Source organism: Anarrhichthys ocellatus, unplaced genomic scaffold (genome assembly GCF_004355925.1).
Source record: "Anarrhichthys ocellatus isolate YVR2014 unplaced genomic scaffold, GSC_Weel_1.0 scaffold71, whole genome shotgun sequence".
Classification (NCBI taxonomy): Eukaryota; Metazoa; Chordata; class Actinopteri; order Perciformes; family Anarhichadidae; genus Anarrhichthys; species Anarrhichthys ocellatus.
The window spans coordinates 1589294-1612798 of record NW_022280101.1 but is presented as its reverse complement, the minus strand read 5'-3'; the positions used below and the strand labels follow the sequence as shown (position 1 = coordinate 1612798).

The following is a 23505-nucleotide window of genomic DNA, read 5'->3' as shown; positions in this document are numbered from 1 at the left end:
ATAAACATTGCCAGTGACATTATATTTCTAACAAAACCTCCACGTTCTAGGACATTTATGATCTTTTTTGGGGTTTAATTACTTGAGGAAAGCTCATTGTCATCCAGTATAACAAGAGCTCTTTTGCATCTATATGTTTATAGAAGAAATACTGCTGCCTGCTCACCCGCAGAAAGTACAAACCACTGTTAAATACAGGAAGTGTCGATAACCAACCGCCTCGCTTCCTTTCAAGACTCGATTCAGTCCCTTTGGCCTCTGACAGTTCGCTGCTTCATTCTGGGAGATTACAAAATGGTGAGTAGCCTGGTTTATTTGTGCGGTTTTTAGATGTTTGTACTTGTGTCTTGGTCAGTGTTGCTTCGGCCTCTTGTCCAATGCCCTTCGCTTTAGTGAAATGGGAAACATGTTGGTACTCACAATCAAAGTCTGCACCCACACAGGAAGCTTTAAGCGAATCAGCCTCTTGAAGTGAGACTGATAACATGTTAAACCCAGTTTTAGTCTTTGAAAACACTGAATAAAACTGGTGGCTTTGGGGTAAAGAATAAAGACCAAAACACTACCACTGTTCTCAGTCCATAGTCCTATTCGGGTTTTCCATTTTTATTTGGAAATTGAAATTCTGAAAATTACAGTGTTTTTCCTTTCTTCTCTTACGATCCGAGACTAATACATTACATTTTTTAAAGGACATTATTGTTATTTCGCATTGTTAAAAGTAGAGGGCTGAATCTCCAATGAATAATTAAAGGATTAAAATAAAATAAGCGAAGGATCAGTTGGATAACCGTGAGTAACAATAACTGTGAGTTGGAGAGCCAAATGTTTTTGGTTGAATTGATTTGTGTACCAAACGTCACGGCAATCCATCCGATCTGTTCATTTATTGACTGGTTTGTTACTTTGGTTGAAGGCTGCATCTTCACTGTTTCACACCCGACTGTTTGTACTTTATCTTGTGAAACCAGCTGATGTTTATGAAGGTGTGACACTGTGAGTGAGTGTGTATACTGACTGGAAACATTTTCAAGTTTGAAATGTTCAAATTCAATTTTAAAAAGCCAATCGATCATGTTCTCATGTAGGGGTGGGAGGGGGCTGGGGTGTGTGTGTGTGGGTGTGTGTGGGTGGTGGGGGTTATATGACTGTGTATGTCTGAATGTGTATATATGAGTATATCTGAAAGTACTGTTGTTAATAGTTAACACATGCCACATTTTATATTTGTTAAATAAAACCAAATATACATGAAGGTAAAATGAATCAATGAAATGCAACAACCGTGACAAATTTCATGTTCTGCGAAATTACTTCTTTAAGTTGATAAAACCAAGATTCAGTTTGGACTGCTGCTATCAGATGTCCTCTGACAGGACAGTGCGTGCACCCCCAATGTTATCATCTCTGCGTTATGTTTTAGAAGGAGTTTTACTGTAAATCTTTAAAGAGCGCCGCCTGAAATCAGCAGAAAGTTGTTCCAAGGTTGAGGTTAAAAAGCAAAAAACAGAAGTTTACAATCAGGGTCCCCCAGCTCTGCATCGACCTATCAGAGGAGGTTTGGCTATCACATACTTTTTCATACAATTTCCTGTAATATCAGAAGCGCAAGGAAGAGCACTCACATTTTGGAATTTGTGAAAATTCTATTAATGGCAGGAGCAAATACTGATATTGTAGCCACTTGTTTGAGCTAAAAGAAATATACATTTTCTCCACAATGCTTAGTTGCACAAGTGCAGATCCTGTGTGATGTCACATTTTCTGACTAATGTCTGTGATTGTGTGTTGCTCCACACTGGGATGGATTTGAAAAGGTGTGATTGCCAAAATTTCTACACGCCGTGTACTCCCAAATGAAAAAAAGTTTTTCAGTGTGTGAATATTCTCCACAATTCCTGTCTGAAGTACCTTCATAGTGTCCACAAACACATCCTGTCTGATCTCTTCTATTGTGTTCGGTGTAGCTGAGGGCAGTAATGTTTGGACTTGAGACTTTGACTTTCGAGAGCCTTCAAGTTGTTTTATGATCCTGATCAGAATCTATGACCGACCAGCAGGAACCGCAGCAGCACTGATACAACTTCCTGCTCACGTCTCCAAACAGACAAAAAAAAGACGACAGTTTCGAAAGTCATGAATGTCGTTAGCTATCATCAGTGAAGATGTAAGTGTTTGGGTAATTTTGGATTATTTGAGTCGATGAAAATCTTTACTCACTGCCACAGCTGGTAGCTGTTTTCTCATCACTCAGGAAGCAATGTCGCACCAGGAAGTTTCCACCAAAGCTGCATTCATTGGGAAACTTTGTCTCTCCTCTCCCGTGCAGATGGGAAGCTGCGAGGGCATGTCCTCGTCCCTCCACAGATCCAGATATATCAGCTGGTGTGTGAACTCCGCAACGTCACCAACACCTGCAACTACAACAGGTAAGATCCACTGCACTCTCAAATAAAATAAATAGCAATGACAGTCTATATGCATCTGAAATCTGTATTGATAAAATGCACGTCTGTCTCCTCTTTCTCTTTATAAGTCGCTCAGAAAGGATCTTTACACCAAAACCATCAGCCGGCTGGTTCAGAATCAGTCCCACTTCTCCTCCTGTCACCACCAGAGACCAGTGGAGGAGAAACAAACGCAACATTTTCCCATCAACGCCCAGAGGCAACGTTCACAAAGGGGACACGTCTCAAGGCCTTCACACGTTCCCACCCATCCCAGTCGAACCCACACTCTGGCGAGGATGATGATGGTGAGGAAGGACGAAAGGGGAACAAAGAGGAGCTGGAGAACACAACATTCTTCCTTCCCAGGAGCAGTCCGGTCATCTCCAGACGCCACAGGAACTTCTCCTGGCATGGAGAGGACACCGGCATGTCTGACCCATCAAGGTAACTGAAAACATAAAAAACAGGGTTTTCGCTCGTCAAGTATTATTATCTCAATGCTGTACATGTGCATCTATTTGCACTTTCTGTTTTCCCCAAAAACATAACAATCAGGGGCTTCCTTAAAATGACTTCAACACTGAGCGCAACAGAAATTGAATTGGATGACAGTTTGCTGTTCAACAAAGAATCCTTTTTTTTTTGTGCCTTCCTTTTTACATTTAGTGGTAAAATCCTCACTGTGAAATATTAATATTATTATATCAACAAAACAAAAACAGTCTCTTTATTTACCGTTTCAATTCCTGTTTCCTCGTAAACTGTAGTCTACCTATAAACACCCTGATCTGCATTCTCAGGAAACAAGTCAATGGACAGACGTGGTGTAGACATTCTCAGTACATCATTACATTTTAACAGCAGTTAAGTTTAGTCGGTGTAATGTAGGCAGGCAGATATTAAAGGTATTCCTGGAGAGCAGCTTTAATGTGTTTTTTGTGTTCTTTGTGTTTTATGGGGAATAAATAATTTATTGTTGATTGTTTCATCTGCACCTACTTAGTCAACTGTTTGAATCTGTTGACGTTTGACTCTGATTTGTTTTGTTTTGATTTTCTGATGATTACATGTTGAGTTGACTTTTTGTCTTGGCAGGCTTTAGAGAAATCCAACATAATAGGACATTTCTTTCATAGAAATGTAATGTCTTTTTGAATATGTGGAAGTCTATATTATGATTTGTCATGTGGCCATCCTGTGTTTTTTGTTGTTTTGACAGAAACATGACTTCTTCTAGCTTGGACTCCCGGTCTCCCGCTTCTGGTTCGTTGTCTCTGGATCAGAGTGGGTGCCCAACTGTCACCAGCATTGTGGATCTAGGATTCAAACCGAGCTCCTGTCCCCACCCGTCACCTCTTCAGAAGGACAAGAAGCCGCTCTCCGTCTCTGCCTCATCGCATCTGAACCGACTCCTCGGCCCTTGGGTGCACCGTCCTTTCAGAGGACAGCAGGGATCGGCTGAGGAGGACAGGGGGCGGTGGCTAACCAGCTGTGACGCCTCTCACTCGTCAGGTAGAAGAGATTTAATCATTACAGGTGTATCTACAGAGCCTGTAATGGCTGTGTTTATATGCACAGAGTCCACCTGCTATTTCCCAACCCTCCCACCTCTGGTTATGATCTGATTAAGATCAGTTTGATAGTCTGAAACCAATAAAACAGCTAACATCATGCGTTTGAGCAGCATGTTGTTTCTAATACAAGGGAAAAAATGATTGCCACAGGAAGCACTGTATGGCATCATGTTTTTGTCAACATGAAAATAATAACATCAAAAAGATGACAGTGGTAATGTGGTGCTGCCACACTAACCCTGTTGTCCCAAAGTCATTTTCCAGTCAAAGTGTTGGATCGACCAGAGGCCGAACCAAGGAGTTCAACTTCGTCTGGCTTGTTTTAACTCATCTGGCTCCACTTAGCCAACATTAATGTGAACACGGTCATGTTAGATCTGTTTGCTGGGAGAAGACAGCTGTGGAAACTACTGTATATTAAGTACTTATGTGGTTTAACAAGATGCCATGTTGCTCTATTAGAAACAAAATGAGGATGCTAACATGCTCTCATAGCTAGCACGTTGTTGCTAGCACCGTTTTGCAGGTATACGGTCACAAACTAAAGTATTAGGCAAACTAAATGGCCGGGGATCAAAGTTCAAATTCATCCGCTAGGGACCATGAACGTGTGAACTAAATTGCACCGCAATCCATCCAATACTTGTTTAGACATTTCAATAAAAAGGTTAAGATGTCACCTTCATGGTGATGCTAGAGGAAAAAGTCAGGTGATCACTGAAGTCAGTATAATTCATCCTCTGGGAACATAAATGTTTGTGCAAAGTTTCCAGTTTCATTGATAAAAAAGTACTTCATGGCTCTGGTGAAGTCTCACCTGAGCCATCTGTCTGTGTACTTTTCCCCTCTTATTTTTTACAAGCTCAACATACACAGAGGGTCATGGTCATCCCACTGGAATCTTCATTCGTACCATTATACATTACAGAACTGAATTTGATTGAATATTGATTTAACTATTAAATGAAGCTGAAGTTGAAGTACTCTTTTTGCGTGTGTATTTGTTTTGTCAGGCCTCTCTACCTCAACACAGCACAGCAAAGAGAGAAGACGCAGTGGTATCCCAGAATTCTCTGCAGACATCTTTAAGACCAGATGTGATCTGGAAAAGGTGCGTTAGATCCCAGAACTGTACAGTTACAGTTATTTAGTACTTTTGGTACATTATAGATGAAACAATTTAAAATCTGATTAAAATGATAACCCTGTATCACAGTGTCAAATTATGGGGAAATTCATTTGTTAATTTTTAACACAGATGAATATTTTGGCATGGGAAAGATTCATGTTTGCTGTCAGACTTTCATCTCTTAATCTCTCTCCATAAATGACCATCTCATCTGCCTCTGGATGGATGATACACTGTCAGTATGTCAATAATGATGACAGTGCTGTTTCACCAGTGTCTCTATGAATGACTGTGTGTGCAGGAGAATGCTCATTTCATTGTGGTGGACATGATACTGGAGGTGCTGGAGGGTGTCAAATGGACCCTGAGCTCCGATCGATGGACTTCCACGATGGACACACACCAACACTCGCACTGCAACACGTGCACACAGAGACACACGAGCCCGGCGGAGGACATACCGCCACATGGACACAAACAGAGATGTAAAGCAAGCAGACACACACATACCGGTGATCCTCAACCGCACACTGACAAGACATCACATAGAAACACACACCCCTCTTATGTACACACACACCAACACACACGGGATGAAGAAGAGGAGGAAGCAGCGAATCACGAGGCTGAACATTCACCAAAGTCTTTCTCCATCCTCTCCTCTGACAGTGGCTTTGAAGGTAGAATTACTCTAACTGTGAATGTCATACATGAACAGTATACGGAAGAGTGACAGGAGTAAAACATGTATATGTAATGTGTGACTTAAAAAGAAAAAGTTCTTATCTTTATTTTTAATAGCATGTTTTATTCTTATTTTTGTTATAGCATTTTTAACTCCAACTTTATCAGCTGCAACATTGAACTGATGAACCCATTAAAACATAAATAATCATCATCCAATAATATAATGTTTATTATTCCTACATGAGCCATCCCGCATATTGACTATAATCTTTTAGTCAATTAACAATTTTAAAGCTAGTACTTTTGTACTTAACGATGTTGAATACATCACTTCTACTTGTAACAGAGTACCTATACAGTTGGGTCTTACTAGTTTTACTTAAAAGATCGGAGTACTTCTTCCACCACAGATTTTTACATCCTCAGTAACTTGTAAGCAACCAGCACAATTTTGCTCATTGCACCTTTAAGTCATTAGACAGTATTACCAGCACTTTTGTACAGCTGTTAAAAGTGTGACCATATTAACATTGTCATATTAGGGGATGCATTATAACTCACTGTATGTCACATATTATTACAACATTCCTGAATTTATGTGTTTTAATTTCAGACTGTGGAGTTGACACTACGCTGACATCGAGAGAGTCTCTCAGAAAGTAAGAAAAAACACCCAAATGACTATGTGACTGTCTACATCTATACTTGTGTTCAGATTCTGTCAGTCCTGTGTCAATCTGTGGTGTCCCATGATGCAGTGCAGAGTGGCTGGCCCAGCAGTTGGTGCTGGAGTTCAGGAGGAGCTGGCTTCCTTCCCATGAGCATCGACGTGGACGGCTAAGCCTCAATAGCTCGCTACAGGAAGTGAGAATACATAACAGTGACCGATGTGCCAATCAATACAGACAGTTAAACAAAAACATGCATTTCAACAAGCAAAACGTAATATTTTCTACCTTTGCTTTCTGGCTATCCTTTGTCTCTATAGTCCCAAACCATGAGAGCCAATATTGATCTTTCTCGTCTCTTCTCTCTCTTTTTGCCAGTTGCCAGGTACTGGAGGTGTGGCGGTGAGCAGCGGCAGCCTGGCAGAGGAGATCAAACTGAGGACCAGGATGAGAGGATGCCTGAGCTGGGCCCCACCGCGCTTCCAGATCATCTTCACTGTTCAGCCGACCAACAGGTAGTTATTACGTCTTATGAGAGTCGAACACACTGAATACAAATACAAAGAAATAGAAACAATATGGATGGATGGTTGGATGGATGGATGGATGGATGGATGTGGACATTCACAGTTGACCGTTTCCTCCTCCAGACGCAGTGACGTTTTGGCTCTGCAGCACTTCCTGTGTGCAGGCTGTGGGACAGAGGTGGAGCCTAGTGAGTATTCACAGTTCACAGAATCCATTCAGCTTCAGTTTCAGGGGTGTGAAAACTGTGAAGTTCAGCCAGAAAGAAACTAAAATAGAAAATGTACAGTTCTTGTATCAGTGTGCACTGGAGTTTTCTTCTTTAATATGACCACTAGGAGGCAATGAATTCAGAGATTGAATATCCTACACACAGAACAGTATATCTGTATATTTTTGACCCGTTTACATTTTTCTGGGGTGAAATTGTCCAAATATTACAACACATATTACATTATCTCACAATGTTTGTGCTAAACTAAAAGCATGTGGACACAAAGAGGCCTCAGCTTGTTTTTAATGTCTTTACACAGTAACTTGAACATATTCATCAGAAGTATGAGCTGATGAAAAGCATGTCTGTGTTCTGACTCTCCTTCTCTCTGCTACCAGGGTACATCAAGAAACTGCGGTATTGTGAATATCTTGGCAGGTACGTAGTACCAGCACAAAATATAATGGTAATCACATACTGTGGACCAAAGAGGTGGTACTTCTCTAGTGTGAAATGATTATGGTCTCTAACAAAAATGAATCAAATTGCTGTGGTTGGATTATTTAATAATTCAGATTCATTTTCAGGTATTTCTGTGACTGCTGCCACGGCGGCTCTGAAGCTGTGATTCCTGGTCGACTTCTGTCCTGCTGGGACTTTAGCAGGTAGTAAAACCACTCATAAAACTCCTGCTACGACTAGTATTAATGCAACTGACTAATACTTTTATTCACAATATCGTAATTATAGTAAAAAACATTAATAAGTAAATATTAATACAGCTTCAATTCTAAGACGAGTGAATATTACTATCAATCCAATCAAAGCCTTTTCATTCATACAACTTGATTCAAAAAAACTGAGGACAAATTACTGGACTATTTACCTCAGTGGGAGAAAGAACATGTACATTTTGATTCTTAATAATAATCAGTCATAATAATATTGATATTGCAGATACCCTGTGAGTGATTTCTCCAAACAGCTGCTGAATTCAGTTTGGCATCAGCCTCTGTTTGACCTGAGCTGCGTCGGTAAGACACTCTACAGCAGAGCGAAAGAGCTGGACAAGTTCAGGGTGAGTTAAAGACCGAATTATTATTAGTATTGTCATTATTATTATGACTGTTATTATTTGACCTCACCTCCTGTTCACAGAGACCTGGATAAAACCGTAGCCTGGTTTAGATAAATAAGCTCAGTTACTACCAAGTTACTACTTTAGTATTTCCAAAGTTAAAACTAGCTCCACCTTGGTAACAAAATAATAATGTCACAGGAGTCATTGTATTGCAGTTTTATTTGACACTTTTACTGAAGCACTGTAGGAATTTAATGCAGTACTTGTAATGAGGTATTTTTACATTGTTGGTTTTACTTAAGTACAAGATCAGAATACTTCGTCCATCACCGGCAAAGAGCCAGTAAAATATTCTTGATTTCTCTTTTAAGCAGATCCAACACAAATAACGCACCAGCTAAGATGAATTTCAACTTTATTTCGTTATTTACATTGACTTTCCTTTGTTCCTTCTTTATTTCCTTCCTTCCTCCCCCTCTTCCTCCCTCTCTTCCGGTCTCCTTCAGGAGCTCCAGGAACAGCTGATGTGCATCAAGAAGCTGCTGTCAGCCTGCAGACTATCTGGAAGGTAGACAGAATATTTACTATATACTTAAATATTACTTTGATACTGTATTTGTTTAACAATTATGAAGATACAGTCAATACAGTCAAAATATATCACATTAAGTTGAATTAGATAACTTGAATTGCCATTTGTGCAGGTACAGAGTACAAACAAAATGTAATTCGTGCACAGTCCAGTCAGACAACGATCAAGAAACAATGGGATGTAGGGGTGATGAGTAGTCATAAAGAAGAAGAAACACATCTGAGTTACACACTTCAACACATAGAAATAGTTAAGAAAATCATTAAAAGTACAACAGCAGATGTAGAATAATAAGGGAGAATAATACTCAGGTGACCTATTTGGAGACCAGGTATAGCAGAGTTTTACCTGTGAGCTCAGCATTGGTTTTCTAGATGTATTTCATGGAGTCTGGTAATGTTTTGTCCGTGTTGACCTGTTATGGCAGAAAGGACTGCAGACAGACTCTCCAACATGACAGAAATACTCAACCAGAAGCCCACAAACAAGATATTCTCCATCAAGAGGAAGCAGTTTTAGTGTGTTTTCTGTGTGCTTCTGTGTCAGAGTGATGGCTGAGTTTGAACAGCTTCCTGCTCACCTGATGGAGCAGCCGCACCTCTTCTCCATGGATGACCTCTTGAGGGTGAAGAAGGGTCAGCTTGTGGCGCAGGCCAGAGCGGTGCTGCACTCTGCCATCGATCACGTTGAAAACTGTGAGGTCAGTCCGAGGCGCTGTGAGAGGTGGCATCATTTCTCTTTAAATCTATAGAATATACATACAGTATATTTCTGACGCAGCACGTTATTATTGGTCCTCAATCTTCATGTTATGAGATACTGAAGGTCTGCCGATGATTTATCATCACTGGCACAAATGTGGGCCAAGGTTTTTATCCGGACAAAGCCCAAACAACACAGGACTGGCTTAAAAACAGCAGTGATAACGTCCTGGTCTCCGAATTTTGGGATTAACATTACAGGAGGAGGCGGGGAATCAAATACTGACTGTGTGACTGCGTAAGAGGATATGGTGTGTAATAGATGTGGACATTCAGCAGGAGAAAGCTCTCCCGATGGTTTTAATATTTTTTTGTCATTATATTGGTTCCCAAATGCACCTATATGTTACCCTCATGTTATGAGCTGATAAACACAAATAAAAGCAGCTCTTCCCCTGTGGGATAAAAAATGACCCAGATACTGTAGCGCTCTGGATGGGATTAAAATCCCTGACCAGAGAAGATAACATTCAAATACCCCCACCTCTCTCATGAAATGAATCCAGTCTGAATGGGGCTCAATCCAGAATTTATGGTAAGACTTCCAAAAGGCAATCTCGCAGAGCTCGAGCAGAAGTGCAAACAAGTAGTTTGCTTTTTATATCTGTAATTCATTTAGATGGCTTTGGACAGATGTGTTTTCACTTTGACATTAAAAGGCATTGAAAACCTATTTTCTTCGTCTTGGTATGGTCTGACATTGAAGATTTACAAGATTTCTTAAACTTATTTCTGTTTTTCTTATTGGATTTGGAAGTGTTCAGGATTCAGTTAGAAAAAAAACAATGATGTCATTTATTTCCACGAACCAATCCGGATTTACATTAAAATCGCCATGTCAAAATTGGCAAGCTAGCTAGCTAGCCAGCTGTCTGCTAGTTAGCCAGCTGGCTAGCTAGCGATAGCAATGTGCTTTCCTACGCTGTGACAAGAATGTGTGGATGAAGCATCAAGTTGTTAAATTATACTCATTAATTCTGTCTCTCTGCGCTTGGTTATGCCACTACTCCACTGCTTGTTTCAGTTATTACTGCAAAACCTCATCTCAGTGAGTCCGCAACTTGCCTTAAGTCGGTTTAGTTTATACGAAAGTTAGCTTTCAACAATGGTCACAATGGCAACATAGAGCACTTATACATTGATTTGAATAGTAATGTCTGTTCTACTCCTATTTTATTTTGTATGATTGGCCCCTTTCTACGCAAATGAGCCTCATTGCAAAAACAGTCCAAGATCAGCACATATTTGTTTTTGAGGAGGAAAACTCTTCGCACTCACAGTGAATTTTTAACAATTCTCCTTTCTTCACACAGTTGTGTCTGGCCCGAGGTTTTATCTGTGAGTTCTGCAGAGAAAGAGACATCATCTTTCCTTTTCAGGCCGACATATGCAGGCGATGTCCAGGTAAGCACTGCCACATGATTACTTTGGAAATAAATGGCTTATGCATGATAAAAAAGCTGGTGATGTAAAATGGAGGCAAATAAAAGACACTGAATATATAATATATCTTAATGATGACAACTTCACCATATCAACTGAAAAGGTGATATATCAGTGTTTTATGCCAGGACTGGATAAAAAAATGCGTTTAAATTTAAAGAAATGGCTTAAAAACAGTATCAAATTGCTTTGTCTTCTGTTATATTCACAGTTTTGGAATAAAAGGGGGAAACGGTGACACAACAGGGCAGAAATGATAAATCTGCTTCTCTTTTTACAGTGTGCAGGGCGTGCTTTCACAAACACTGTTTTGTGGAAAAGAAGTGTCCAAAATGTGCACGGATCCAATCACGGAAAAAGAACGTCCAGACGCATCCATGAAGCGACAACATCAGCACCAACCTTTATGATTCAGCTGCATTACGTCTGCCACAGTTTCACATTAAATACCTGAAGCATTTCTTTACTCATCCCCTCTAAGTGCATAACGATATCTTCATTTCTATGATCAGGGAATACAAACTCACAATGTCTGAATCAATCTTAAATATTTCATGTTTCCTGTGGAAATTAAATTGTCATGAGAGTGATTCTTTACCTCAAGCCACAAAACACTTCTGTGCAAAACCATTTTAAAATGTCTGCTGGTGTTTGTGTGTGGGCTGTCTAAATGGCGTTTCTCAGAGTAACACTGATGAACTGTAGTGGCAGAAGACGTATACAACCTCTGGACATTTTAATTTATCAGACTTTTATTAAATCCTATGTTTATTTACTGCAATAATTGTGGTTTATTTTGTCTCCGTGCCAGCCGACATGAGCAGATCTTAAAAAAAAAGAGCAAAAACTCACCTCTCTCGATCGGTGTTTGTTTGAGTAAATCTCCGTTTACTTAGTTAGGTCCCATGAGATTTAATTGTCTCTCTGTGAGCAACATATTGCAGCCCATTAGTTGCTCTTAGTGGCAGTGTGTCGAAACCCTAAAGACAGGAAGCTTGTTCACACCTGTATTGATTAGTCAGATGATGACATCTCAACCTCTGAGGTGTCACTGCAATCAGAGGTGTTGAGAAAAACAAGCATCAGCATCAACACATGATGCTACTATTATTGAACAGCGATGTTTTATTTTTTTTTCAGTTGAGATTGTGTCTTTTATGACTTTTAGTTTTTTGTTTTTTTATAATAACAATGGATGCAATTCCCATGTGTAATGTAAGAGGGGCCTTCATATATCTATGACGGCCTTTTATTTTATGTCCCAGGACGAACTCTTTGATCTCTCACTGCCTTTCTTTTAGAAAGTGTCCCATAAGAAATTTTGTGAGGCTGCTTTCTGTTTTTGTGGCCCTGTTCAACAGTGAACACCTGAGGGTTACGATATTGTAACCCTAGTTCTATACACACAGGCTTCGGTGCAATACAACCACCATTTTCACCAGTCTTGTATCGTTCCAGCGAACACAGACCCTGAAAAGAAGACCGACATGTCCAAGACATCGAATCATATGAACGGACAAGGCATTGACTATGACGCTGCTGTAAATATGTCCTTGACCTCACTGAACAAGGCCGCCGAAACTACCCTGAGAATGCGCAGACCACGATGGGAGTGTGTCTTCCCACCTGCACCGGTTTCTTTATATGCACTCACAAAGCCATCACGCCAGGTGTTTGTTGGCAAAGCAGATGTAACTTTGCCTCCCTGTCACCCACACTGGGTGGAAGACAAAAAGCGTAACCCTCGACATGAAAGAACTTATTAAGATCTTGGCATCAAAGAAGGGATTTGGTCTGAATGTAGACCCCGCTACCATCACCAACAACAAGCAACTGGGGTGGACCCATGGTGCGATTAGTTCACACACTCTATTAGCTGAGGTCAGTACAGGCAGCAAAGTTGTGTTGAATGAAAACGCCTTCAGAGAGACGCGCTCATGGCTCCCGGCTCAAAGGCACCTTTCCCCGAGGCCTTAAGCACCAATGGCACTTCCCTTTGCGGGGAAGAAGCACGCATCACCCGGCGCTATCTCCTGACCCAGTCCAAGAACTGTTTCAGGGTGACCAACGACCGGTCTGTTGTAAAAATCCTCGTGGCAGTAAGAAATGACTGCTGTACACACTTTAACAGTGGCATGGGAAAGCCCTCTATACACCAAACACTGCAAAAGGGAGAGAATAGAAACAACTGCTACTACATGTTCCTGTGCTGCTTGATGGACCGTGAAATGTGGTGGGCAAGGTGTCTACTGCTTGTGTTTTGACCCCTCCAGGGTTAGGACATGGCTTTACCCAGTTCAGTTGCGAGCCAGCGGATGCATGTGTTTAGACTTTTTAATGTAGAGTTTCATTTCATTACACTCGTCATACACATACATTAAATTGACGTTTGCATTTAACCCATCATAAGTGTTTTAGGAGCAGTGGACTGCGAAGCGACCGGGGAGCAAAGGGTTCAGTGTCTCACTTCGACATGCAGACAATAGGAGCCGGGGATCGGACCGCCGACCTTGCGGTTACAGGAAGACTCTTCCAATGAAAGCCAAATATTCAAAAATGACTTAGCACAGCAACCGATACATACACATAGAAAACAAACATCAAAATCAAACAGTACAGCAACTATAGCATGCAAAACACACATTACAATCAAGAATATTCTGCCGGGACAATCGCACGGAAAGTGATGAAGATGATGTTCTGTTGTGCAGTCCACTGAGGAGGCGCGTCAGAGTCCAACAGAGACTGACAGAAAGCGATGGGGAGGGATTAAGAGAATGTGAGAGAGGTAACTCTGTTATATGACTCAGGTTTGTTCAGACAGCTGCAGCTATCTGTAGATGGAGGCTGAGGAAGGATCGGAGCTCTGCTTTCCACAGCTGCTCAACACCTCCTGCAGGAAGCCCACTGTGCTTTGGCACCATGCTTTGCTCCCTCTCTTTTTGATGTCCATCTCTACGCTCACTGTAGCTCTCAACCTGCTCGTCATCATCTCAGTCTCCCACTTCAGGCAAAGTTTAAATTCTCAGCAGAGTCTATAATTTAAGTTTTATAAAGACTGAGCGAGCTACTGTCACCAACATTCCTTCATTTCTTTCAACAATGACTGTAAAGTTTCAATTGCTTTACCTGTGCTTTTCCTACTGTGACGAGTCAAACTGCCTGCTCAGAAAAAGTGTTATTGGTATGAAGGATTATAAACGGTGAACAGCTACTATAGATAGGAGAAGAATTATCTTTCAGTAGGTAGAATAGCTGAATAATGCTGCACCTTTGCACATTAGATTTGGATTCTGTCTTACTATTTTTGCAATATATAACTGAAATGTGATTTTGAACTCTCCACACTTAACCACATGGTAACTAGATGTGTTTTTTTCTCATAGTTGTTTTGCTATTCAGATGTGAGGGCTGGTTGGTTTAATGATGCTTTTCTCTTTGCCACCAGGCAGCTCCACACACCCACCAACATCCTCATCCTCTCTCTGGCTGTCTCAGACTTGATCGTGGGCCTCCTGCTGTTGCCGGCAGAAACCCTCCTCAAAATATCCTGCTGGTTTCTCGGTGACCTCGCGTGTTCTCTGTTTAATTATGTGTCCTTCATCATTACCTCTGCCTCAGTAGGCAACATGGTGCTCATATCAATGGACCGCTATGCGTCTATCTGTGACCCTCTTCGTTACACCACCAGAGTCACAGTGAAAAGAGTCCGACTCTGTGTCTGCATGTGTTGGCTCTGTTCTGTTTCCTACAGCGGTGTGTGTGTAAGGGATGGCCTGACTCAACCAGGCAGGGATAATTCCTGCCACGGAGAGTGTGTGATTTTCATTGACTACATCACAGGGGCTGTTGACCTCGTTTTGACGTGTATTCTTCCGGTTACTGTCATCGTAGTTCTGTATATGAGAGTGTTTGCCGTGGCTGTGTCTCAGGCTCGTGCCATGCGCTCTCACGTTACAGTCGTCACACACCAGCTTTCAGGGGGTCCAAAAACAAAGAAATCGGAGCTGAAAGCAGCCAGGACTCTTGGCATTGTTGTAGTTTTGTTTCTAATTTGTTTCCTCCCATATTACACCGTCTCCCTTGTAGGTGACAGCATGCTTAGTAATTCATATGTGTCCTTTGTGCTCTATCTGTTCTATTTTAACTCATGTCTGAACCCTTTGGTCTATGCATTGTTTTACCCATGGTTTAGAAAAGCAGTAAAATGTATTGTTACTCTGCAGCCTGGCTCCTGAGAGGCCAACATAGACTGTGAAGTGACTGAAATTAAATCTGCGCTACAAAGTTTTTCATTAACTCAAAATCCCTAAATGTCTTGCTCTCTGTAAACTGTATAATAAACAGTGTGAGTCTCTCTACTCAACAACATGTGATTTAAGGACTACAATTTATTGCATTGGTTGGAAAAAATAATAATTATGACAAGTGCATATTTTTCTCTCTGGTACTTTTTCATTGTTAAAGTTAAAGTAAAACAATGGTGAGATGGAAGAAACTGAAAATTAAACAATGTGATTTTAATACCTACCTAATTCCTACATCCCACAGATGATGAGATCCATAATTAATGTAAAAATAGTCCAGGAGCATTACAAGATACTGTAAAAGAAAAAAACTTTAACATGTGTAAAGTCCTGTGTTCTTTGGGTATTCTTGGATTTTATATAAACTAGGAATTCATATATATATATATATATATCAAAAGTGCCGGTTTAATGTTGCAGCTGGTTGAGAGGTGGAGCTTTCTTATACTGCTGTGTTGTTTATTCAAGAAAATGCATTTTATGGTTATTGTGTTAAGTACAAAAATCATACTAAGCAGTCAAATGTAGTAGAATATTGGAGTAAAGTACAGTTACCTTACTGTAACTGTACATATATTTATATCAGCTGTCAGTAATTCACCAATGTACCAGAAGATGGAGCTGTTGACTTAATTGTTCCAGGACAGAAATTAAGTAAAGTACAACAACCCTTTCTGCCACTAGAGGTCCTTGTTTGCTCTCTCTGCACAGTGAATAAACACATCCACTCATTTGTTTACTTTAAAGCCTGTTTTCTCTGTCAGTTCTGGGACAGGTTGTCTCCTGTCGGAGTGTCATCCAGACTTTGAATCTGGCACAAGAATTGGAGTGGAGAGCGATTTTGCTAGATTTGCTTTCTTGACAGGGACAGTTACAACATGTATGCAACTGCAGGAGTTTCAGATTTAAAAAAAGAAATTGCAACACAATGCTGTCTTTTAGAATGATTCATCCTTTCTAAAAATATTATGTCTTTGTACCAAACGTTTACCAGTGTCTGTCAGACTCATAACTGCTGAGTTATGCTCACATCATTCATATCATATCAGGCAGTCAAGGACAGAATGCTCAGCCTTGACTGCCTGATAATTAGTAAACAACATAACATAAAAAAATCTAGAATTTCAAACTAGTCAACTCACTTAGCAGCTGATGTACTCATTGCTGATGTACTTCCATCAAATAATGTCCAAACACTCCTACAGCATAATCAACACACTACACATAATCCTCTCTGGCCTATGAAGGTTGTCTGTAACTTGACATGTCTGGAGCTGCTGCTGCGCATTCCTCCGTCTGCCTGCGTGACGCCTGCTGCCAACCAGAATCCAGCTGTTTAACAGGCAGGTGACTCAGCAGGCAGAGCAGAGCTTCTGCTGAACAGCTCAGAGTCCTGGTGAAGACAGATATAGATACCGTGCTCTCTCTGGGATCGATAAAACTGCCGTATACTGACATGTTGTTGCTAGTTGGATGAAAATCTAAATGCTAACAAAAGAAAAGAAGAAAAAATGTACCTGTTCCCTCAGGGGTAAATCACAAGGGGCAGTAATACACCGTGTCCTTTAACGAAGTTAACAATATTGTAACCCTAGTTCTATGAGCACAGGCGGAGCCCTCTACTGGGCTCTATGCGAACTAATGTTCTCCAATCACAAGCACGCGTTCGCCCACAGACGTTTTTCAAAAGCATGGCCAGCCAATAAGGACGTGCCTACCCGATAATGTGCGATATAAGGCAGCTCACGTTGCTGTCTGTCATCCTGCACCCTCTTCAACAAGCAGTGTAAGAGCGAAAGGGTCCTCTTGGTAGAGGGCTCCACCTGTGCTTTTAGAACTATAGGGTAACAATATCATAACCTTCATTCTTACTCCCACAGGCTCCGCCCTCTACTGGACTCTATGGGTACAGTGGGTGGAGCCTAATAAATGCACACCTTGCTGCAACATGAACATCGATGCTACCACACTGATCAGGTTAGTCGCTGCAGCCCACCATCATTTTTTTTAAATGAAGGATTGGAAGGATTTATTGAGGGCACATGATAGGGCATACATTCACATTCAGAACACTCAAATAAAATGGCAGAAGTTAAACATAGTGCACAATATATATACGCCTGTGCTTTTCCCACTAAAACAAGTCAAAATATCTTCTATGAAAAGACTTACTGGGAGAACTGAAATCTCTTTCTCAGGACTCCTTTACATTGATTTATTATTGCAAATCAAATGGATAGGATTGTCTTCTATTTGTTATTTATTGTTAGATTTGTATTTTTTCTGCTTTTTCTTCTAAATGTTTGTGTTGTGTTGGTAGTGTTGGTGTTGTTGCCTTTTACATATGACTGTTTGTAACTATGTTTTAACAAGTGCCTTATGAACGACAACAATACAAACAGAAAAATCATACATAACACCGGCATGAGTGACCATTCATTTTTACACAATTCAAACAAGCTGGGCTTCTACTTGTGTAAACTGTTTCAGAAACTATTAACATAACCAATAGAATAACCAACCAGATAATGAATAGAAAATATGTCCAAAAGTACAAAAATCCAGGTTATGAAAAAACAGAACAAAAAAAATTTAAAAACTCGGACAAATAGGAAATCAAAATGATTAGTAAGACAGTCATTTCTGCCTCGATGCCTTCGACCGGATAAACTCAGTCATTACTTCCTCACCCACTCTGTCCTCGCCGCTCCTCACTTCCTGTAACAACGACAAGGCCAAACATGTTGGTGAACTCAGGGCTTCATTTTCAGTTCAGGAGGAGAGATGAAGGAGGAGTGAAAATGTGTCAGACTGATGGTTTGGATGAAGATCAGCGTGTTTTATTCATGCCAGGGGGTGTCTACCAACACACACACACACACACACACTCCACCACCTTACCCTCAAATGAGAGCTGACGTCTCTCTGAGGGGAAGCCATCTCTGACCTTGTCTCCCTCGGCAAAGACAGAGTCCATTTTAAAATGAAATACTCGTGATTCTAAATCATTCCTGTTCTATTGGAATTGTTTTACTGTCCCATTGTTATTTCATGTTACATCTGATATCTGAAGAAAAGGGCTGGGTTTACTGAGTGACCTGTCCAGACGTGTCTCAGACGACGATAAAAACAAGCCGAGCGAACGTGTGGAGAGGAGGGAGCGATGTCGCAGCATGCTGCAGGCTGTCAACCACACTGATGTGTGAGTTGAAGGCCGAAGACATGAAGAACATGAATATGTGGTGAAGCCGTTGTCCTCAGGGTGGAACCACCTGGATGTACTAAACGGCTGTGGGGCTGCTGTGTCTGTCTGTCCATTTATATTAGGGCAGTTTAGTTGTCTGCAGTCACAACTATACAGTGATTATCAGCTGTATTTTACTTGGGTCAGATTAAGTTTTTGTTTCTGATTGGCTTACAAAGATCTTATGCTCAAATAACACTTTCTGCATAGCTGTGGAGATTCGTGAGGGTTCACGTGACCAACGTTTCCTCATACAGCGGTTCGTATCTTATGAAAAGTATAAAAGAATTTCGTATTCAAACGAAACTCAGCAACACGTGTCAATCTCCGTGTGTTACATGCATAGAGTCTTTTCAAAATAAACTTCCATCTTCATAAGAAACCACTTAGTTAGGTTTAGGCAACAGACCTACTAAATAAGATTAAAAAATCGGCGTTTAATTAATTAAAAACAGAAGTACGTTTTACTGAAGTATGCAAGTTACGTGACGGATAAATCAACATTGACTTCTTGTTTCACACATATAACAGATGTCTCCTGGCTGAAGGATCCTAGTTTGTTGGACCTTTCCTCCCACTCTGTGTGAGCGTTTGTGGTCATTATACATTATTTACGGATTAAGGTGCATCATTTTTTGTAGGTATAGCTATGAATGCTGGACGAGAACAGCCTGATGTAAGATACATTCCTTCATCTGTCCATGTTCGTGAGAGTCTACACATATCTTTGCAGACTCTACACATGCATGCCCATGTGAATAGTCTGCTCAAGACTTCCCGGAGTCTGTAGCCTTGCACGATAATGACAAGACTCCAGGAAGCAACCACGCCCAACCAAGAAATAGTTCCAGCACTGAACTCTCCATAAAACCACAACATGGTGTAGTAAACACACAAAACATAGTGTGTTTACAGCTTTAGAAGTGTTTGTAGATGGATTATTTTAAAGACAAATGCTGATTTTGTAACCATATAGATTTATTTTTCCATCTAATATTAATCTAGATGATTTTTCCAGCAAAATGCATCATGTGCTCAAAACTAGCTTGTATGTCAGGTTGGATTTGAAAGTTTAGCTCAGACAAATTAACTTGCTCGCCCCCAGCCGTTTAAAAGAGCCACGACACATTACATGAAACCTATCATTTATTTTGATTACAATCTTAAGTGCTCAGTACCACGTTGGGTTGTTATATTTGAGCTTGTGTTTTAGGTCTGCCATCAGTGAACCTGCTCTCCTCTTCCTCAATAAATCATCCTTGTGTTTAATGAAAGTGAGAGACTTGTTTTCTTCTCGTCCTCTTGTACTCTGAAACAGGGTTTAGCCTTTGAAGTGTGAAAGGTAGCCAGAACATTCAAATCAGCGGGGCACTCCAATTATGAACAGACCCTACTGGCTTACAGGAACTTGAGGATTCCTTCGTACACCCGAACTGAACCCGGGTCAGACAGACCTTCCTCCCTCAGCTGTGTGGAGGCAGCAGGTCACCGAGCGCCTCAAAGCCTCGTTAGCACTTTTACAGTTAAATGAGTTTCTCAAGATATCAGACTGTGTCACAGAGACCTGCTTTTGTAGAAATACATTTCATTTATGCCAGTTCATGATACACTACTTGTTAGCTTCTAAATCTACAGGCTGAAGTGTGTGTTTGTGTGATGGAGAGCCATCGACAGACTACAAGCTTGCTGTGCAGCAAACTTTTATTCACTTTGATTTCTTGGTCGATGTTATGTGTGTGTGGTTTAAGCAAGGACACACAAAAAGAAGAAGAACAGGATGAAAGCAGCATACATTGGTTCTCGTTGAGGTGAAGTTAAGTTGTCTTTCAAGGCGGGAGTGCTTCTTTTGTCCCGTCTGAGGTATGACCAGGTGATTCTCACAATCGTACTGCGAATGATATTTGTGTTGGTTTATGTTGAAGTTCATGTATCTCTTGTGCTGCTCACATGCTGTTGTTTTAAGGTTAACATGTTTTCTGTACATTTTCCCTTTTAAAGTTTCCAATAAACAATGTCTATACATGAGCTTTAACTATAACCTTGTATGCATTTCGGTTAATGCATTGGAACTTGCTACACCCTGCTACCCCTTTAAAAGAATATGAATTAAATACCAACCACAGCTCATCCTACACTCCATTCCTCAACCCCATTGAAGAATAATTTTCCTCGTCATGGTTAAAAGTGTATAATCACCAGTCACGTGATCCGATGCTCTCCTGGATGTCTGGAAGATTCCCAGAGATGGTTCAGACATGCAGGTGTGTTGCAAGAGAGGACAGGAGGTGTGATGTGGATCAGTATGGTGAACATTTACACGTTTCTTTTGTATCGCATTACTGGAATTGCATTTGGAAACAAAGCCAACCAAAGGATATTGCTTCCAATTCGTCATTTCGGTAAGGCATTGCATAATGCAGACAGTAGAGACCATATTTTTATTATAATGGTATCTTGATTTAAAAAAATAAACTTAAAAATGAATTAAAGCTGCTTCAGAGAAAACATATACTGCATCTACACATTGGTTTGATAACTCCCCCGGCTGTTTTTTGACATTGTTCAGATACAATAGTTAACCCTGAATCAAGTGTTTTGGTTGCATTCGTGTGTTTTAGATGTCACATTAACTGCTGGTAAAGAGAACCGTGTGAACAGTTTTGAAAAAGTGAACTCAGAAAAAAATAAATGCATGTAACCAATAGTAGAAAACGATAATACTTCACTCTTCAGGCATCACTTCAGGGTTTCTCCCTCTCACTTTCACCTGCTGGTTCTTCAACTCCTCAGTATTATGTCTGTGTGATGTTTTGTTCTCAGGTGACAGATCTACAGCCCGTCCATTCGCCGTCAACATTTTCTGCTCTACTTCCACCTCTCCCACTGCAGGGCACAAACAACCCTGGCAACAAGCGGCGGTGTCGAAAGGGGACTGGATGGTTTCGTCTGTGACTCCACACTTAACGGCTCATCCCATTGGCCGGCCAGCTACAACCGATGAAATGCAATGCGAGTCAAGATCCCAAAGAAAATTGTTCACGCTGCACAAAGCTCCAGTGGAGCTCGTTCACCAGCTCATTGTATCTGCAGGAGAGTCGTGCTGTGCTCATCATGTTAACAGGATAACTGGGCCCAACAGACAGTCAGATCTACTTAAACCTGTTAACTCACGGTCCCTCCTCTGACCTATTGAACTTGTGGACTCTCACATACTTCGGAGTTAACATGGCACAGTTTTGTGCTCTGCCGCGTATTTTCATTTTCGCACCTTAGGGCTCATGTCTTTGAACGCCCACCTTCCTCTTCCAACTTCAAAACACAGAACTAATCCAATTAGCTTCAGCAATTGTGATGCCTTGATATGAGCCATGCAAGATTCACACTTGGTTCGGAGCTCCCAGTCTTACTCCCAGTGAACGCAATCAGTGGAACCAGGTCACCCCTCACACTGAGCACACATCTGTGACAGCTGCACTAACTAGACAGGTGATATGATGACAGTTCACCTGCTGCTGGTCCCTGCACAGTGTCACACTGGGACTCATGTCTGTCACTGTCAGTTGGTTGTGTGTTTGTGAGACCCCGTTCCATTAGTCCATTACCAGTACTCTGCACACATAAGAACCAGCTGGTTCGGAATCTGAATCAGTTTCAGAGACGTTCCTGCGAACTGTGACGAGAGACCTTGATGGATGTCGACACGTTGTGTCTCCTCGACTGAACCGCCTCTGCCTCACAGATCAGAAGCTCTTTGAAATCCCTGAAGCTGAATCCCTCTCAGCTTGAGACAATGAGTGATGCTTAATACAACTCACTGAATGTGAAAGACCCACCCCTCAAAATCTCTTAATACACACAGGTTCACAAGTCAACATCAAAGACCGAGAAAAGCAGCTTTCAGCCAAATGAGATTTATGGATTATTGGAGGAAGAATATGCAAAATGACAGCCATCTGGTAATGAGACAAAAAAAGGATAAAGAAAAGAAACTACTGGATTATCTGAGATGAGTTTGTGGTCAGTTTGGGGATTACTTTTATTCACCATCGGTGATCATGCTAAGAGTCTAAGGGAGGAAATTAAATTAACAAAAATAATACTACTAAGTAATACTAGTAAGTATTTTATGGACTTTTTAGACTCACACACTGAAGTCAAATCCTCTAAACCTTGAGTATATCAATACGTTGAAGGCTGAAGCGTCTTGTTTGTTGGTTGTTCTTAGAAGCAGAGAACAAGCTCAGCAGAGAGACCTGGTTGTTGACATGGGCTCAGTTACATAAACTAAAATGATCACAACCAGCCATGGAGGCAGGTCAGGTTTGTTCATCAGTGTAAACACACAAATCTAAGCTGTGAGCTCGGACTTATCTGAATAGGACCACACATGCCGTCTCAAATTCAAAGTTACCTCCCTTTACCTCCCTCTTTCAACCGGTCGCAGCTCACTCTCTTTAAACTGCAGACACAAGAAGTGAGCAGTGATGGAGGTGAAGCAGGTTTGATCCGTACGGATTTAGACACTAAAGCATTAGCATGCGGGGGGGGCATGAAGATAATCTCCTTTTAATATGCAGAAGTATCCGTACTTAGAATGAATTCAAAAAAGGGTTTAATAATAACAATACTCTTACTGCTGTGTGGTGTTCTTTTTTTATCAAAACATTCAAGGAATGAATATTAAATAGGAAAAGAAAAAAATATAGATTTTGCCAGCTGGGATTTGATGTTCAATATTCCAGATGGTTTATTTTTTTATTGGCGGCAAAGTATAAATAAGTTTTAATAAAAGCTTGGTGTTTGATGACGGTGAGGTCAGATGATGTCGTC

The 23505-nt window shown here is 40.9% G+C and overlaps 2 protein-coding genes across 4 annotated transcripts; both read left to right on the top strand.

The window, feature by feature from the left end:
- The first annotated feature begins 241 nt into the window (after window positions 1–241).
- Window positions 242–11903, top strand: rubcnl (rubicon like autophagy enhancer). 3 transcript variants are annotated; one of them, XM_031873428.1, is made up of 17 exons: window positions 242–297; window positions 2330–2429; window positions 2537–2894; window positions 3670–3962; window positions 5038–5135; window positions 5455–5833; window positions 6454–6499; window positions 6599–6704; window positions 6887–7023; window positions 7159–7223; window positions 7646–7685; window positions 7835–7912; window positions 8205–8325; window positions 8835–8896; window positions 9467–9620; window positions 10995–11085; window positions 11405–11903. In XM_031873428.1, exons 1-17 carry the CDS (start codon window positions 295–297, stop codon window positions 11503–11505), a joined length of 2232 nt encoding a protein of 743 aa, XP_031729288.1. In that variant the 5' UTR covers window positions 242–294; the 3' UTR covers window positions 11506–11903. The 3 variants fall into 3 exon arrangements, with proteins under 3 accessions (XP_031729288.1, XP_031729287.1, XP_031729286.1); XM_031873427.1 differs by lacking the exon at window positions 242–297 and adding an exon at window positions 2059–2167; XM_031873426.1 differs by lacking the exon at window positions 242–297 and having other exon boundaries at window positions 2180–2429.
- A 65-nt stretch (window positions 11904–11968) lies between these two features.
- Window positions 11969–15362, top strand: LOC116397721 (trace amine-associated receptor 13c-like). The gene is made up of 2 exons (XM_031873429.1): window positions 11969–14134; window positions 14573–15362. The coding sequence occupies exons 1-2, from the start codon at window positions 13965–13967 to the stop codon at window positions 15360–15362; spliced, it is 960 nt and encodes a 319-aa protein (XP_031729289.1). The 5' UTR covers window positions 11969–13964.
- Window positions 15363–23505: the final 8143 nt, after the last annotated feature.

What these genes read in the sequence shown, in the direction of transcription:
- LOC116397721 (XM_031873429.1), top strand. Translation starts at nt 13,965, where the DNA reads ATGGAGGCTGAGGAAGGATCGGAGCTCTGCTTTCCACAGCTGCTCAAC. An exon ending in ATCTCAGTCTCCCACTTCAG is followed by an intron (nt 14,135 to 14,572) that starts GCAAAGTTTAAA and finishes CTTTGCCACCAG; the next exon opens with GCAGCTCCACACACCCACCA.
- rubcnl (XM_031873426.1), top strand. Translation starts at nt 2,261, where the DNA reads ATGTCGCACCAGGAAGTTTCCACCAAAGCTGCATTCATTGGGAAACTT. An exon ending in TGACGCCTCTCACTCGTCAG is followed by an intron (nt 3,963 to 5,037) that starts GTAGAAGAGATT and finishes TTGTTTTGTCAG; the next exon opens with GCCTCTCTACCTCAACACAG. An exon ending in TCGAGAGAGTCTCTCAGAAA is followed by an intron (nt 6,500 to 6,598) that starts GTAAGAAAAAAC and finishes CCCATGATGCAG; the next exon opens with TGCAGAGTGGCTGGCCCAGC.